Genomic DNA, 19,020 nt, shown 5'->3' with positions numbered 1-19,020 from the left:
TCAAAGCGTTGGCTCGTCACGCCGAAGACCCGGGCTCGAATCCCCACATGGGTACAATGTGTGAAGTCCATTTCTGGTGTCCCCCGCCGTGATGTTGCTGGAATATTGCTAACAGCGGCGTAAAACCAAACTCAGTCAGTCAGTCAGTCAGTTAAAGCGTTCGCTCGTCACGCCGGTTCGATTCCCCACATGGGTACAATGTGTGAAGCCCATTTCTGGTGTTCCCCGCCGTGATATTGCTGGAATATTGCTAAAAGCGGCGTAAAACTAAGCTCACTCAGGCTTTCTCACACATGCACGTGTAATGAACGCTCTACAGCCGTTTGTATTATTTAGACTACACTAACCATAGCGCCGTTATACTTTGACTTGATTATCCCTAGGTATGATGGAAATATGTGGGTGGGGGGGAGACACGTCATGCTTGAGTTGTAAGTAATCATGCGACCGGGAGAATTCACAAAATAACCGTTCCGTTATGAGTAAATGTGCCACTGAGATTCTGTTGAGAATAGACAAAATATTATGGATTCGATGTTTTGTTTGTTTATAACGCCGCACTCAGCAATATTCCAGCTGTATGGCGGCGGTCTCAAAATAATCAAGTCTGGACCAGACAATCCAGTGATCAGCGGCATGGGCATCGATCTATGGGATAGGATGACATGTGTCAATCAAGTCAGCGATCCTGACCACCCAATCCCGTTAGTCGACTCTTACGACAAGCATGGGTTACTGAAGACCAATCTAACCCGGATTTTCACGATGTAAGTAACAGATTAATGCATTCGTGTCTGTCTGATACGATATTTTTAGAAAGATTTCCGCCCGTAACCACCGTATTTATTTTTAATTATTATATGCCTGAGAATATCCGCCTAACAGCCTATACCTAACCCTAAAATCTAACCCCAAACCTTACCCTAAACCCTCGAAATAATCCTAATAAATAGAATACATTTCAAGTGGGGGTTACGGGCGGAACACTTACCCGCTGGGATGAAAAAAAATTACAAAGAAACTTTTGTATATATTTTGAGATATTTAATACGATGCTTTTCTATGGTTATCAGCTGTATCATACTCTTTTACATATCTCAACATAAACTTTATGAAAGAAAGACACGTAAGATGTTAATCTATAGCCGAGACATATTCAACACACATGAAAAAGTACAAAATATCTTTGAGATGACCCCTTGTGCCTGACCCCCCGTGATATTGCTGGAATATTGCTAAAAGCGGCGTAAAACCATACTCAGCCAGCCTTGTGCCAGTATGCAACACATGCATTTCATGCCAGGTGAGTCGACGGTCTGTCGTCATACCTGGCTGAGTGACCTAATTGCCATCTATGGTCTGATCTATTGTTTTCAGCAGCTATTCGTATTTTTTCTTAGTTTTGTCCAGTTAGGCCGAAGTGGGTTATTTCGACATGCTATTTGCGGTTGCGTAACAGCCTAAAACAGTTCTTTTCTATTTCCGACAGTTCTTTAGGAAAGGGATCAGGCGATCAATCAAAATAATATATTATATATTGCCTAATATGGTAATATGAATAAAAGAACTTGCTCAACTGTTAATTATATCAGTACTGGTGGGGAGAACTTGTCTTTTCGTAGTGTACACATTCTAACGACAGGGGGCGCTGATTCCACATTTCAAAATGTGTTTGACTTGAATACTTCACGTAGACAACTTCCTGGAGGATCGTGTGATTTATAATGCCAGGGGACATAACTCAGATTTCTTCCTTTCAGACTCCATTGAACAAATTCGCCGGCCTCCAAGCTAACAATGGGTGTAGAGATAGAAGTTATACAACCTGGCGATGGTATGGTTGATTAGGATAATTATAAACATAAAGAGATATGATCAGACTATATTTTGGAGCCAGACATTCAACAGTAATTACATAGTTCGCGAAAAACGAACGTGCCCAAGCCATGACCATGTGGGAATTGAGATTTCTTTATATCCTGTTCCCGCCTTGACTAGAAATAGATCGACCTTTATTCCTGCAATATTTCTCGTTTTTATGCATGTCAAGTAAATTGTAACTAGAACCTCAGAGATCACACACATAGAGCATAGAATGGAAGTACTCAGTGTGTGTAATTTCTCAAGCCTGGATTGACAATGGGAATAATTCGCCAATGAGCATGCAGTAAATATACAGAGTATGTGTTACGAGCAAACTACAGACATAATTAACACGGTTTGACGAGTTTAATATAATCGTTGGCCGTAATATGCTTAGAAGTACCAGTGTAAATATAAAATCAAGTTCCTGATCTCAACTTGAAGTAAAACATAGCTTTTTCTTTCCAGGTACCAACTTTCCTAAAAAGGGGGATAAGGTTAGCATGCATTACACAGGTGAGTTGAGTTGAATTTCCTAGTATTCAGTTAGGTCCCAAGAACCCAATGACCATTGTCTTGGATATGGTCTTAAAAGTCATAATACTTTTTGCCTGGTGGTGTGAAACACCACCTTTCATTTTATCTCAAAACATGCTGAATTCGACGTTCTGGTGATTTTGACGATTGTGTTGCTCACGCTATATTGGGGGAGTACCTGCACGATCGTAATGCACAAGCAGTTTCATAGGTAGGGCGGATGCCCAGTCACTATCGTGATAAGTTTTATTAACAATTGAAATCTGGAAGTTAAGTTATTTAAAAAGCAAACAAACATCAATAGTATTTACCCGTGATCATTAATACCACTTACGATGCAAAATCTATTGATTATATAACAAAATATAGCAAACCAAAATTCAGTAATATCGGTCATCTGCTTGTGACAGGCAATATATAAATAGGAAGCCATGTGATCACAGCACTCACTTGCAGTGCAGAGCGAAAAGTATGGCTCATCGTCGAAAACCCATACAAAATCCCCGGATGGGGCGGGCGGCAACATTTTCGATGATACGATGTCATCAATGTTATTTTTTTTGGAAACACTTGATATTTTTTTGTGAAATAGATGAATATATCCTTTATCACTCAAGGCTAGTAAAATAAAAGGTTTAAATGATATTACAGATAAAGAATGTCTTGTCTTGCATCATCGAAAAACCCTGACACCAGGATACACATGGTGACCTGGTCGTGTGAGACACCTTCCTTCAATACACACATGGTGACCTGGTGCTGTGACACACCTTCCTTCAATACACACATGGTGACCTGGTGGTGTGACACACCTTCCTTCAATACACACATGGTGACCTGGTGGTGTGACACGCCTTCCTTCAATACACACATGGTGACCTGGTGGTGTGACACGCCTTCCTTCAATACACACATGGTGACCTGGTTGTGTGACACCTTCCTTCAATACACACATGGTGACCTGGTGGTGTGACACACCTTCCTTCAATACACACATGGTGACCTGGTGCTGTCAGACACCTTCCTTCAATACACACATGGTGACCTGGTGCTGTCAGACACCTTCCTTCAATACACACATGGTGACCTGGTGCTGTGACACCTTCCTTCAATCCATTGACCTGGTGCTGTGAGACACCTTCCTTCAATACACACATGGTGACCTGGTAGTGTGACACACCTTCCTTCAATATACACATGGTGACCTGGTGTGGTGTGACACCTTCCTTCATTATACACATGGTGACCAATGACACACCTTCCTTCAATACACACATGGTGACCTGGTGCTGTGAGACACCTTCCTTCAATACACACATGGTGACCTGGTGCTGTGACACACCTTCCTTCAATACACACATGGTGACCTGGTGCTGTGAGACACCTTCCTTCATTATACACATGGTGACCTGGTGGTGTGACACACCTTCCTTCAATACACACATGGTGACCTGGTGGTGTGACACACCTTCCTTCAATACACACATGGTGACCTGGTGCTGTCAGACACCTTCCTTCAATACACACATGGTGACACACCTTCCTTCAATACACACATGGTGACCTGGTGCTGTGAGACACCTTCCTTCAATACACACATGGTGACCTGGTGGGTGACACACCTTCCTTCAATACACACATGGTGACCTGGTGGGTGACACACCTTCCTTCAATACACACATGGTGACCTGGTGGGTGACACACCTTCCTTCAATACACACATGGTGACCTGGTGCTGTCAGACACCTTCCTTCAATACACACATGGTGACCTGGTGGTGTGACACACCTTCCTTCAATACACACATGGTGACCTGGTGGTGTGACACACCTTCCTTTCACACATGGTGACCATGGTGACCTACACATGGTGACCTGGTGCTGTCAGACACCTTCCTTCAATACAAACATGGTGACCTGGTGCTGTGAGACACCTTCCTTCAATACACACATGGTGACCTGGTGGTGTGACACACCTTCCTTCAATACACACATGGTGACCTGGTGCTGTCTGACACCTTCCTTCAATACACACATGGTGACCTGGTGCTGTGAGACACCTTCCTTCATTATACACATGGTGACCTGGTAGTGTGAGACACCTTCCTTCATTATACACATGGTGACCTGGTGCTGTGAGACACCTTCCTTCATTACACACATGGTGACCTGGTAGTGTGAGTCACCTTCCTTCATTACACACATGGTGATGTGGTTGTGTGAAATTTGTTATCAGATATGTTATATGTTGGAGTAACTTTTAAGTGACATTGATTGATGTTTTCTGTCAGGAACTTTAACGGATGGCAAGAAGTTCGACTCTTCACGCGACCGAGGCAAACCTTTTCAATGCAAGATCGGTGTAGGTCAAGTTATAAAAGGTAAGTAGTTCTAAACATTGGGTAAAAATTCTGTTGGAATATTTTTCAATACAAGTATCCCTATTGTGATAGATTGGGACCTAAAGTGTTTAGTAGTGAGCAGCACAGATTTTACATGCAGATCTTTTCACACACACGATCAGGGGTGGAAACAACTTTAAAATTGCTAGTGTACTCCGGAACAGTGGCACATGTAAAATCACTTGCCCTGATAATTTTCCCACTATACCGGCTGTTTTCTTGTTGATTTTTTAAAATAAACAACATTATTAACATCGGAAAGTCAACTGGACACCGGTACAGTGTGATATACAAATTTGCTTGCCCGACAGAAAACAACACTGGACTCGGACATCGGGCAATGAGGTAATTTCCACCCCTGTCGATAAATGTACTTAGCTCATGTCATGATCTGTTTGTACCAACAAATGAGATCAGGAGTTTTTCAGCTGCCAGTGTACTGTTGTACAAAATAGCCATCATACTATGACTTTTAACAAGTCTATATTATCGTAAGAGGTGTTATAAGACGGTCAGGCAGCAAAATGGGTGCGGTACGATTTGTATCCTGATACTTTAAGATATGGCTCTCATTTTCCATTCTTGTCATAAAAGGTAACTATGCTTGTCGTAAGAGGCGACTAACGGGATCGGGTGGTTAGGCTCACTGACTTGGTTGACACATGTCATCGGTTCCCAATTGAGCAGATCGATGCTCATGCTGTTGATCACTGGATTGTCTGGTCCAGACTCGATTATTTACAGACCGCTGCCATATAGCTGGAATAGTGCTGAGTGCGGCGTAAAACTAAACTCACTCACTCTCATTTTCCAGGTGAATCAGAATCCTAAACCATTTATTTTAAACTTTCAATCAGCGAAAAATAGGAAATTGGGGAGAAACATTAATATGGGGACACTATGCAGATTATGCTAATCTTAGCTCATCAGAAAATGTTTGAATTTGTATTGACTTGAAAATTTGACTTGGATTGTATTGTATGCATTGTAGAGGTGTGACGATATGATTCGATTCAATACATATCACAATATGCTTTCTTTAGTTATTTTCTTTTAAAAATTATATTTTAATAGCAGGAAATTTTGACATAACCGTCAATATCTAATAAAAATTAAGAATTTTAAGGTCAACGATACATATAACGATACGAATAAATGTATCGATATATTTATCGTCAGATAAAGTATCATGATTATCGATACTACGATATATAGTCACAGCTCTAATGTATTGTGATGTAGGAGTTGTAAATTCAGGGATTTATGGGACGTGAATTTCATGCGTCCTATACGCATAAAAATTGACAATAGACTCATCAAAATTTAATAGCTCGTCCACAGGGATGCAGAAAAAGCCCAAATACTTTTTGTAAACTTTCATTCAAGTAACAAGTTATCACTGAGTTTGCTACTAGCCAGGTCATGGTAGCATTTGCAATTTAATTACTGTAACTATGTGCTGATCATGATACACAATATAATAACAGTAACTGAATTACAACAATATTACAAAATAGTATTAATGATAATGTTTAAGTGTATGGGACCCCTATTTTGTGGTCCAGAACCCCTGAGAATTGACTGTACCTTCCAATACAGGACTGTGGGGAAAAAACCTAGACTAACAACTAGTCTCTGAAATGAACATATTTTACTGAAAAAAAAGTTCATAGTAAAAAAAAAATATATAATGAAAAGGAGCCCTGAGACTTTCTTCATTTTCAGAATCTAGACTTGCCACATTTTCTAGACTTGCGTGGGCTTTCTTGGATATATTTGCTTCAGGGTCTGTACGAGAGACTAGAAAAAACCCTGTGTAAATCGATATGTTGTATCGTGAGCCTTTATACAATGACAAACTCGTAACATGATATTTGTTTGTTTCAGGCTGGGATGAGGCTGTTGTAAAGGTATGTGGAATCAAAGAGCAGTGCTCACGATAAGCCAATGACCTAATAACTTTGAGGTTGCGTGCTTTCAGATACATAGAAAAAATTCATTTGAATACTCAGTAGTGTAACAATCCTTTGCATTCGCCCAAAGCCACATTTGCAGCTTGCAAGGTGTCATGTTCCTGTGACAGGGGCGTTAACTATAGTCTGTTTGCAGTGAAAATGTACCGATGAATTTCACTCTAAACAAAAAGGTAAATCGAATAAAGTGAAATTAAGATTGTGAATCCTCATAATTTTACCATGCCAATTGAGCATTCAAATCTCAGAATTTTATTCAACTTAGGATAAAAGTTGTTTAACAAACGATCATAGTTTCAAATCGCTATTATTGGTTTGTATTACAAGGGGGTATGCACTTTAAATGAAACATCGAGAACAAGTACAGTCCGTTTGAGTCAGAAACGGACCGATGAATTGCAAATTTTATCATTGTACAAAATTGCCACATTATTGTCTTATTAGTCTTAAAGAAGGGTTGGCTTCGTTTCCGGAGCATAACTCAAGAACCGTTCAGTATTTTTTAACAAAACTTGGTAGATATATCAAACAGATCCTAAAGTGGTGCCTTTTGCTATTTGCAGATTTTTGGCATTTTTATTTTTCTTGGTTTCCATGGAAACGATTCGGACTTAGTCCCAAAAGTGAGGGGTGGGCTTCGTTTCCGGAGCATAACTCAAGAACCGTTCAATATTTTTCAACAAAACTTGGTAGATATATGAAACAGAACCTTAAGTGGTGCCTTTTGCTATTTGCAGATTTTTGGCATTTTTATTTTCCCCGGTTTCCATGGAAACGATTCGGACTTAGTCCCAAAAGTGAGGGGTGGGCTTCGTTTCCGGAGCACAACTCGAAAACTTCTCAATGTCTTTCAGCAAAACTTGGCAGATATGTGAGGCAGATCCCAAAGTGGTGCCTTTTGCTATTTGCAGATGATTGTGATTTATTATTTTCTCGGTTTCCATGGAAATGATTCGGACTTAGTCTCAAAAAGGAAGGGATGGGTTTCATTTCCGGAGCACAACTGGAAAACTTCTTAATATCTTTCAGCAAAACTTGGCAGATATGTGAGGCAGATGCCAAAGTGGTGCCTTTTGCTATTTGCAGATTTTTATCCCCCGCAATCATTATGAATCAAGCATTAACTCGATTATATTGATTATGAGTAGTTTTTTGTTTAAAAGAACCCATCTTGCAATATATTGCAATACATATGGCAATATATGCTTTCACATTGCAATATATCGCAATATGAAAATTCTCTGCAATACCCACCCCTAGTAACTAGAGCTGTGACGATAAATCGTAGTATCGATAATCGTGATACTTTATCTGACGATAAATAAATCGATACGTTTTTTCATATCGTGATAATTGTATCGTTAACCTTAAAATTGTTAATTTTCATTAGATATTGACGGTTATGTCAAAATTTCTTGCTATTAAAATATGATTTTTAAAGAAAATAACTAAAAGCATATTGTGATATGCATCTAATCGAATCGTATCATTCCAAGGTATCGCGATACGTATCGTATCGTGAAATGTCTATCGTCACACCTCTATCAGTAACCCATGCTTGTCGTAAGAGGCGTCTACCGGGATGGGGTGGTCAGGCTCGCTGACTTGGTTGACACGTGATCGGTTCCCAATTGTGCAGATCTATGCTCATGCTGTTGATAACTGGATTGTCTGGTCCAGACTCGATTTATTTACAGACCGCCACCATGTAGCTGGAATATTGCTGAGTGCGGCATAAAACTATACTCACTCACTTGATCTAATGTGATGTGTTTCTACAGCTGAGGTTTGACGATACAGAAATTTCACGATACGATACATATCGCAGTATCTTGGAATGATTCAATTCAATGCAGATCACTTCATGCTATCTTTAGTTATTTTCTTTAAAAAAGTATGATTTTGTCTTATCCTGACTCATGATCTTTTGCTTATGTCCCTTTTCTTTTCGAATAGTAGTGGAACACTTGAATCCCTTGAAGTTTCCGAGGCGGACGTAAAAATACACTCACCCACGAGTTACCTCCCTTTTCCCACGTAAACAGTCATGTGACCAGCCTTACTTGGCACTCTCTCCTTTTTCGCCCAAGTGGATAGTTGGGCGAGCACTGGAGTCCCGTATACGGCATTATATCCTTTTTATTTAGGTCCTATTCTTCAAAATTACGCTGTGTATGGATTTGGCAATAACTACTATATATTATATCAGGGAGACTCTATAAGGGGGAGTGGTCACTCCTCGGAAAGCTCCTAAGCTATGCCTCGGCTCGTCACGTGACCAGTGTAGCCAATATGGCGGCAGCGTAGTTTTTAAGATTTAGCCCGGTATATTTTCAACAGCTGATTACATACGCTGAGTGTTGTGACAACTGAAAACCTACATGTAGAAGATAAGTTACCTATTCTGTCACTTCATTTCAAGTCAAATAATTGTTATTAGTGTCAGTATAAGTACAGTAGCTTTGTAGTAAAGTTTCAAGTGGGCATGTTGTAGCTCACTGGCTTCAATTCTCAGTACACAGCGAAGAAAGACTAAATTATATCGCTAAAAACTTCTTTCACATATTCGTTTAATTTTTAGAAGGGAAATATACCTTTAGTTGAAAGGTGTTTGCAAGTAATAGTAATAGTTTTATCATTTAAAAAAAATTGTTAGTGTGTATTTGAGGTGTGTGAAAAATATGACATATCGACGATCTGCCATTGAAATACTACAGGGCGTTGTTTGAGTGTTTCTAGTTAGTGTTCAAAAACATCTTTCACATATACCTTCAATTTTTATGAGGGGAATATACCATCAGGTGAAAGGTGTTTGCAAGTAATAGTGATAGTTTTATAATTTAAAAAACATTGTTAGTGTGTATTTGAGGTGTGTGAAAAATATGACATATCGCCGATCTGCCATTGAAATACTACAGGGCGTTGTTTGAGTGTTTCTAGTTAGTGTTCAAAAACATCTTTCACATATACCTTCAATTTTTATGAGGGGAATATACCATCAGGTGAAAGGTTTTTGCAAGTAATAGTGATAGTTTTATAATTTAAAAAACATTGTTAGTGTGTATTTGAGGTGTGTGAAAATATGACATATCGCCGATCTGCCATTGAAATACTACAGGGCGTTGTTTGAGTGTTTCTAGTTAGTGTTCAAAACATCTTCACATATACCTTCAATTTTATGAGGGGAATATACCATCAGGTGAAAGGTTTTGCAAGTAATAGTGATAGTTTTATAATTTAAAAACATTGTTAGTGTGTATTTGAGGTGTGTGAAAATATGACATATCGCCGATCTGCCATTGAAATACTACAGGCGTTGTTTGAGTGTTTCTAGTTAGTGTTCAAAAACATCTTTCACATACACCTTTAATTTTTATGAGGGGTATATACCATCAGGTGAAAGGTTTTTGCAAGTAATAGTGATAGTTTTATAATTTAAAAAACATTGTTAGTGTGTATTTGAGGTGTGTGAAAATATGACATATCGCCATTGGTGCTTGTGATGCTTGAGTGTTATAGTTCTAAAACTTCTTTCTTTCTTGTTGATCTTAGTATTTGACAAAACTGGAAAGGTGTTTACAACGCTTTGTGATAGTTCTAAACTTTCTGTTCTTGAGGGGTCTGTGACAGTGTCAGTTAACATTCTGTCAATGCCCATGTCATTCCACACATGCAATAAGATATCTGAATTAGTTACTAATGTAAAAACATGTCTCAAAGTAATTTTTTTTGAAAAAGGACAGCTGATGTTAACATTTGTGTTCTACCGATAGTTTTGCGTTCTTTAACATGTTTGGGGAGGGATGGCCGTGGTGTATCATTTATTCTTTCATTCATTCACATATGTTCTTTTTCTTTTGTTCTTTTTCTTAATTTCTTTCATTCATTCACATAAATTTCTTGCTCTTAATTCATTCATTCATTCATTCATTGTAAAATTCCGACTGATACAATACACTGGCTGAAGTACTGTTAAACGCAGCCGAAGTTGCGCTGGGACCGAACCAAGTCACTGTGTGCGTTGGAGCATGACGAGGCACACGTTAATTAGTACAAATGGTAAAGAAAGCAAGCGAGTGACCTATCCCTGTTGTAGAGTATCCCTGATTATATATAAAAAAATTGTAAAAATTATTTGTATTTGTGTCATAATTTCATCGTTATGTAACTTTGTTTACATTTCATGAAATCTTGCAGTGTTTGCAGGCACAGGTTATCCATGGCTGATCCTCACCTCCAATGCCTTTCGTGCATAAAACCATGTTCTTCCAGCTTGAGCTGTTCTTATTGTGTTGATTTATCAAATCTACAATTTAATCAATATTTGTCTTATATCTATAGACGTGCCATGGATCGGGTGAGGAAGTCATGTCAAGTCACGGCTGATAAAACAGATCAGCAGAGGCCCAGGGCCCCGTTCCTCAAAGTGATCGTAGGGCTACGACAGTCGTAAGCGTATGTTAAAGTATGGCAGTTACAATCATCTTAACTCTACGATCGCTTTGAGGAACGGGGCCCTGATCAGCTGCGTATCTGGGTAAAATACGCATAGAAAATTTCCAATTACTTATTGAAAAATAATTGTTGCGTACTAATTACGCATTTAAAATGTTAGATACGAAAAAAGTTTAAAACTAAATGCGTACGAAATATATTTATAAAAATCGCTTGCTTAATGAAAAAGACATCAAGACATCAAGTTGTACTGTTAGTATAGGACTAGTGTTGTACTGTCAGTATAGGATGAGTGATTTTTTTATGAAATCATTTCCATTATATTTAAGTTGGTTTGATTAGGTATGACATAAGGCACGACATACCAGCTTAGTAAACTTACTCAATGACATAATACTTAGGTAAGTAAAATGACTGAAATATGCACATATTTGAAAGCAGTGGGTAACGGAAAATATAACACCCACTCAACATTCATAATATCCACCCCAAAATAATACAGTGGGTAGAGTACCCACATGAGCTAAATCTTATCTGGAGCTCTTGATCAGCCCTCAAACCGTATGTTGCTTGCTACTGCTGAAATTCATAATACTGGTGCTATGTTGAGCACGGTGCAGGGGCTGTCTGCTGGTACGGGGGGCCAAGAAGAGATTGGCTACAACGCAGTTGTCTCCGACTCAAGCTAAGAAAAAGACGTCTTTTACGTCGCAGAAGAAAGCATCTGTTACCAGATTGGAGGGTAAATCTACGCGGCCTAGTAAGTCAACGCATCAGAAATCCTTCAACGAAGAGATATTACCTCCGCATGAAGTCGACGTTTTTTGATGATCCTCCGTTACTTCTACCCGAAGTACCTACGAGATCGGCAACTCAATCGACTTCCACGACTACTAGATCGTCTCCTGCAACGGTCACAGAAAGCCAGCTGTTTGACGAACTACCACCAACTTCTCAACGGGGTGAAGTCGAGGCACACAACTCGTAAGCGTCCGCGAACGCTTCTTCTACACGAAGTCAGAGCATTGGTGTCAACACTAGCTCTGCATGGAAATTGCTCTATATCAGCAATTATGGAGGGCTGCTTTTAGAAGTCGGACACAGTGTTTGCCAGCAACTACCTCCGATACAGGACGTATCTAAGGACAGCTGATGAATCCAGGAAGTGGCCTGACCCACCACCAATCTGTCGGATTCTATAAGCAAAAGATCATAAGTCAGGATAAGAAAAAATATGTAAGTTTTCAAATATAATTGATATTTTTATACTTATCCTGACTCATGAGGTCAAGCCCTCCCGACCTCCCCGCAACAATTCGGATTGCACAGCAGATCCAAGTGCTTTGGCAGAAAAATCAGGAGAGAGTGACAAGTAAGGCTGGTCACATGACTGTTTACGCGGGGAAAAGGGAGGTAACTCGTGGGTGAGTGTATTTTTACGTCCGCCTGGGAACTTCAAGGGGATTCAAGTGTTCCACTACCATTCGCAAGGGAAAGGGAGATAAGAAAAAGATCATGAGTCAGGATAAGTATAAAAATATCAATTTTAACTTGAAAAGTTACATTTTCATAGGAAGTAACAGTGTAAATTTTGACATAACTGTCAATTTCTAATGAAAATCAACAATTTTAAGGTCAACGATACATATCATGATACGAAAAAAAAAGTATTAATATATTTATCGTCAGATGAAGTATCACGATTATCAATAGTACCAGGGCTCCAGATAATATTTCAACATCAGGAGTACGTACTCCTTATTTTTTCACTATAGGAGTACTGGAAAAACTTAGAGTACATTTTGAGTACTGAATGGAATTTCATGGCGTATGAGTAATCCTGTGTTTCGTTTCATATATGCACCACAACATTGCTACTCTTGTGTAAACAGGTCAATAAACAATAAAACAACACTCTTTCAGATAAATACGTCTGTAAATGATTCCGAGACCGTACAGCATTGCTGTGGTGCGTATGTGCTACGTTTTATAAATTATTTCCTACTGTATCGTGCATATTTTTTATCCGTACATACGCCGATACGGCCCTTATCTGGAGCCCTGAGCACGATATATCGTCACAGCTAGACATACAGCTGTTTGGATTCACTCGCATATTCAGTGAATCAAACTGTATCCCATCGTGAATTCAAATTGTTATTCAAAATGACTAGAATCCTAACTAAAAAGGAGTGATAATACTTGAATTTGGGTTATGCATCAAAAAGTGACATGCAAGTCCGAATGTATCAAAGCCAGGCTGGATAATACTCAACACTCATATTTCATTTGATAGTATTCTGTCAGTGGTCATTTTCGTGATATATTTAGGGGATAACTGTACTGTGTTTGACGAATTGGGGACGTATACCGGTGGTTATATAGCTGCAAACTTAATTATATCGGCGACGCGTAAGCGAAGCCAATATAACGTTAAATTTGCGGCTATATAACCACCGGTATACGTGCCCAATTCGTCAAACCCAGTACAGTTATCCCCATTCTAATTCAACTCGTTCTACGCTGTTTTTTCGTGAAAAATTCATTATTTAAACCAGGTCAAAGTTCCTCTAGGTCAAAGGTTAATCATATCACTCCTTCAACTTAAACCATCGCCAGAGAAAGTAATTCCCTTTTCAAACTACACACGTTTATTATGTGCACACAGACAAAATTTGACAATGATGAATAGATCATAGTATTATAGATAAAATGGACGGTATTATGATGAAACCGCCCTCTAGTTACAGAAATGAGCGGCCCGCTGATTCCTCAACTACGGGCCATTATCAGTTCTGTTGTCAAATGACGTCATAGCAGGTGATGTCACGCTCCATAATGACGTCATAAACCTTGTTTCATGATCTAACAGTGTTGGGTCAACAGCCCGTTGCGAGTAAGTTGTTTGAACTTAAAATTAAATTTATGATACTGTTTTGTCTTTTTTAACACAAATTCCACCCATTTTAGCTGGATAGGGGAGTTAATTGACCAATGGCTTCTGCAAATGACAATGTCCTGCGAAACAGCGTTACCCCAATAGTGTAGGGATACATTCAAAGGTTTCGGTGAATCGGTTTTCAAATTGCGACCGTATATGCTGATTATACGGTCGGAGATTTATAGCATTGACCAATCAGAACTAGTGTTACATACTAAGTTGAATTAGAATATATAATATGCCAAATATAAATTATAATAAGCCAAAGGTATGTTTGGTTATATCAGTCACAAGTTCGCAGGGACTTAGTTAATTACTCTCTGGCATGACACAGTTGCTGATTGCTGAACTAACTGGTGGTCAAATTCGAAAGTCTTTACAGAGAGTACACAATATGTTCAAGAAAGTGGTCAGTCATCACAAATATTTGAGATTACAACTTTTGTTGGTGTTCTTTTTCCAACAAGTATCAGTTGCCAAGTGGGTTAGATTGTGGACGTGTGCTGGTGATTTGGTGCCTTCAAACTAATTTGTACTTTCCTAAGAAAGAATAATTCCAAATATGTGTTTTATGTCTATTCTAACAGTGCTGAGTTTGCCCTTATCAGAGCGCAGTGGGGTAGCTTAGTGGTTAAAGCATTTGTTCGTCGAGCCGAAGACCCGTGTTTGATTCCCCATGGGTACAGGGTGTGAAGCCCATTTCTGGTGTCCCCTGCTGTGATACTGCTGGAATATTGCTACAAGCGGCGTAAAACCATACTCACTCCTGTTTCAGATGACTGTAGGTGAAAGGGCTAAACTCACCATCTCACCGGACTATGGGTACGGAGCTGATGGTGCCGCTGGAGTATATCCTTTACTAAGTGTATGCACTGTCAGGGTTCTGGGTTAGAATAGCTACCAGCTACCCATCAGGGATTTACATGGAGTCCTGTATTTGCGGGTCCCTTGGACTCATATTCTCAATTTTCAGGGGTCCTTGACATCCAAATAGTGGTCCCAGGCACTTATTTTCAATCATTATATTATTATGAATACTATTATTGTATTGTGTATCATGATCATCACATTGTTACAGTAATTAAATTGCAAATAATACCATAACCCAGCTAGTAGCAATTTCGGTGATAACGTAGTGTCACTTGATTGGAATTTTTACAAAAAGTGTTTGGACTTTATCGGAGTCCCTGTGGATGCGCTAATAATTTCATTGTGTCCATTGTCAATTTTTATGTGTATAGGACGCAGGACTTCGCAACCTGTAAATCCCTATACCCATGCTTATCACGGGTTATGATTTGTCTTCAGTAGTGGTGTCCCAATGATCAAAAATAATCTAAAATCGATTGAAAGAAGGATTAAAAATAATTATTGAGTGTAAGAAACATTTTTAATTAATCAGATTTTAGTTGTTTTAGTATTAAATACTTGAATGAAGTAAACTAACTATTATTTGATGAATATTCGATATTTAAGTGTGAATTTACCAAGTGTATGCACTCAGGTACAGATAAACTGCGCATATGTGTAAATGACGCAAATATTTATGTGAAAACTCAATTCCTATTAAGTCTGTTGTGTAGAAATACGCTTGAATTTTGGTAAATACTCAATAAATGTGATCTTACATGCGTACACAAAAAAAATGTCAAATCTTAGCTTGCGTGGATAAATAAAATAACTCAGGTATAACGAGAGGTTCTATTTCAGGATATGAACTTGACAACTTTTTTCTTATCGTTTCTCATATTACAGATCAAATTCAAATAACAAACACCAACATTTAAACTTTATTATATATTTTAAATGAATGGAAAATGGCAAAATACCCAATTGAGTTTGAGTGAGGTGAGTACAATTTATTTGGTTACTCAAAGGAAAATTAGGATACCCAATTGAGATGAACACAAGTGAGTACATAACTCAATGACCCAGAAGTTATCTGTAGCTCTGGCACTGTCTGGGTTAGTAGTAGTAGAATAGCTACCAGCTACCATGTTTATCCTGGGCCACAATTAGTCTTCAGTAGTGGTGTTCCTATGATCGAAAATCTATCAAAAGAAGGATTAAAAATAATTATTGATTGTATAAAACAGATTTTCGATTAATCAGATTTTTGCTGTTTTAGTATAAAACACTTGAATGAAGTAAACTAACCATTAAATTTGATGAATATTCACAAACATGCGTATAACAGTGTAAAGCTATGTGCATTGTAAAATTTCAACCAGATTTATTGTTTAATTACAAATCCAGTGTCTTTCTTGCTTGCATCCATTTCATTGCTTGACAGTATTAGTTATAAAACACATTAATTAGAAAAAAAACTGGGTAAAAAACGCTTAAGATTGGTGATTATATTAAGAATGTATATATTTCGATTATCATCGATAATACCTCCGATAATTGATTGTGGATTTCGTTTCCAACCCCCAACACTAGTCTCCAGCTACCCCTGCTTGTCAAAAGAGGTAACTAACAGGATTGGTTGGTCAGGTGGGCATGTCATCATATCCCAAATTAATAGATCGATGCTAATGATGTTTATCACTGGATTGTCTGGTCCAGATGATTTACAGACCGTTGGAATACAAGTCATTAGACAAAACAAACGTTACGTGTGGATTTGGTGGCCTTGCTCTCTGACCCAGCGGTCTAGTGGGTCTTTGTCAGCGTAAATAATTGCTTATGTTAGTCATAAGATTGTCTGGTCTTGATTTTGTGCAGGCTGGCATTGTACAACTGAATTATTGTTAAGTGGCATTTTAAACAACAAAACACATCAACTGCATACACAGATATACCATCGTAGAAAATACTTCCTTAAGAGTTGTTCTAATATTTGAAACATTCTTTTAGCATTAAATTTTAAATTAAGGAAAACACCATTTGCAGTAAAGTCAGTTAAATGTGTATGAGGTATATGTTTCTGTGTACAGTGCAGATCACAGATCACATGAAGTTAGGGTTTATTGCAGAGACTAGTTTAAAAGGGGCAGTGTTTTGCCAGTTTGATGTCGGAGAGGTGCGAGTGCTATTCAGGGCCCTCTTTCACAAAGCTATTGTAGCGCTACGACTGTCGTACCTCCTATACTGAAACTTTGACTAGGAAGGTCGTAGTGCTATGATAGCTTTGTGAAACGGAGCCCACAATGAAAGTAAGTGACATGAGGGGGTCTCCTTGACTTCAAGCTGTTAACATTGATTGATAACCATTATTATAGGATATCTATTATGAATTTCTTCTCCTTAACAAAACCACTATCCCGCCCAATGCTACCCTGATATTCGACGTGGAGCTGCTTGGGATTAACTAGGTCCCGCCAGGAGGATGACATGGCCAGTGGAACCGGTCTCTACATATTCAGCGTCTTGATGTCGTCATCATCTCTATCAGAAATGGATTGTCACTGTTGTCACCATAGAAACCCAAGCATCATTTCTACAGTCTTTTCCATGTACCTCTTATAAGCTGGATGGCAGAGTCTTAATGGTTCTTTATAGCGTATTCAGGTTCTTTTTAATAGTACTGGATATCAGTTTGCGATATGTCTTAATGACTGCTTCATTTTCTGTGAAAGTGATGGAGGAAATTAACTGCACTCTGCAGTAGTCTGGCTGTTCTGTCTTACACTTTTCTTTCTCAATAAAAGTCCTGAATAAAATCACAGTGCACGTCCTTCTTATCCAGTGAGAGACCATATCTGTGGTCTGATGGGTTGAGTTCATTCGTAACAACTCGTCCCTTCCCGTAACCAGAAAGAACACTCTTACCCCTCGCGTAGCCATTTTATTGAACGTGACTCTGTCTGAGGGCAAAAGAGCAGAGAGAAAGAACTATTTTCAAGGGCATGTAACTCTCATTTACTTGGAAAACAAACATGGCATCCTAGCCAATGAAATTTTTTGTCTGAGTGAATACTTTCCTACGCCATAATGTTAATATATCATGGTTATGAAAATTCAGGAAACCCAGAAGGACTATGCAATAATTAAATAAATTACTTGAAGTGTCTGGGTAAAAAATTATGCAAGCCGAAATGAAAATTATTTTTGACCCAAGTTCTTCTCTACATACGCACATTCTGATTGGCACATGTAAATCACTTGCCCTAGTACTTTTTCCACAATACCGGCCGATTTTCTTGTTCAATTTTTTAATAAACAACATAATTAACATTGGAAAGTCAACTGGACACTGGTACAGCATGGTATACAAACTTGCTTGCCCAACCAAAAAAAACCCACTGGACTGGGACGTTGACCAATAGGTTTATTTCCACCCCTGCCATTTGAAGTTTTTGAAACTTTTTTTAACAGTAATTTTGTGTTCCTTATGGTGATAAAGGACAAAATGGATGCTGTCAAACTGTCAGCAGGCGAGTGATCACGAAATGCACCCTCAGTTCAAAATATTATGTAGACATTTCGGGTGGTAGGGTTAAAATGTTGCTCATCAAGCTGAAAGCCTGGGTTTGATGCCAAACAATGGGCACAATGTGTGACACCCATGTCTGGTGTCCCTGCTTTTATATTGCAGGAATATTGCTAAAAACAGCACAAAACCTTGCTCACAATGTAGACATCTGAGATTTTGCAGTTGACCTTCCCTGATTTCTGGACACGTATTTACGTTGATGTGTAGATTGCAGGCAGTGTGCGAAATAGTTTCCAAATTTTGCTAGCCAGTCAGGCTAGCTGTGCCCACAAAATAATTCACTAGCAGGAAATATGAATGGTGAAACTAAGCAAAAGTTGACAAAAAGGTAAAACACCATAAAAATCAAATGACCTCATGACTGGAGATTTACTGGCCCAGCTGGACTTTTTACTAGCCTCGGGCCAGTGGC

The 19,020-nt window shown here is 38.7% G+C and overlaps 1 protein-coding gene across 1 annotated transcript; it reads left to right on the top strand.

Annotated features, from left to right (window-relative positions):
* The first annotated feature begins 1,680 nt into the window (after window positions 1-1,680).
* LOC124253744 (peptidyl-prolyl cis-trans isomerase-like) lies at window positions 1,681-17,835 on the top strand. Its single transcript, XM_046687571.1, has 6 exons — window positions 1,681-1,834; window positions 2,332-2,379; window positions 4,691-4,780; window positions 6,689-6,711; window positions 14,946-15,019; window positions 17,433-17,835. The coding sequence occupies exons 1-6, from the start codon at window positions 1,798-1,800 to the stop codon at window positions 17,485-17,487; spliced, it is 327 nt and encodes a 108-aa protein (XP_046543527.1). The 5' UTR covers window positions 1,681-1,797; the 3' UTR covers window positions 17,488-17,835.
* The last annotated feature ends 1,185 nt before the right edge of the window (window positions 17,836-19,020 follow it).

This window comes from Haliotis rubra, unplaced genomic scaffold, assembly GCF_003918875.1.
Source record: "Haliotis rubra isolate DU_JTF1 unplaced genomic scaffold, ASM391887v1 Scf55, whole genome shotgun sequence".
Lineage (NCBI taxonomy): Eukaryota > Metazoa > Mollusca > Gastropoda > Lepetellida > Haliotidae > Haliotis > Haliotis rubra.
This window is presented reverse-complemented; position numbering and strand designations above follow the sequence as displayed.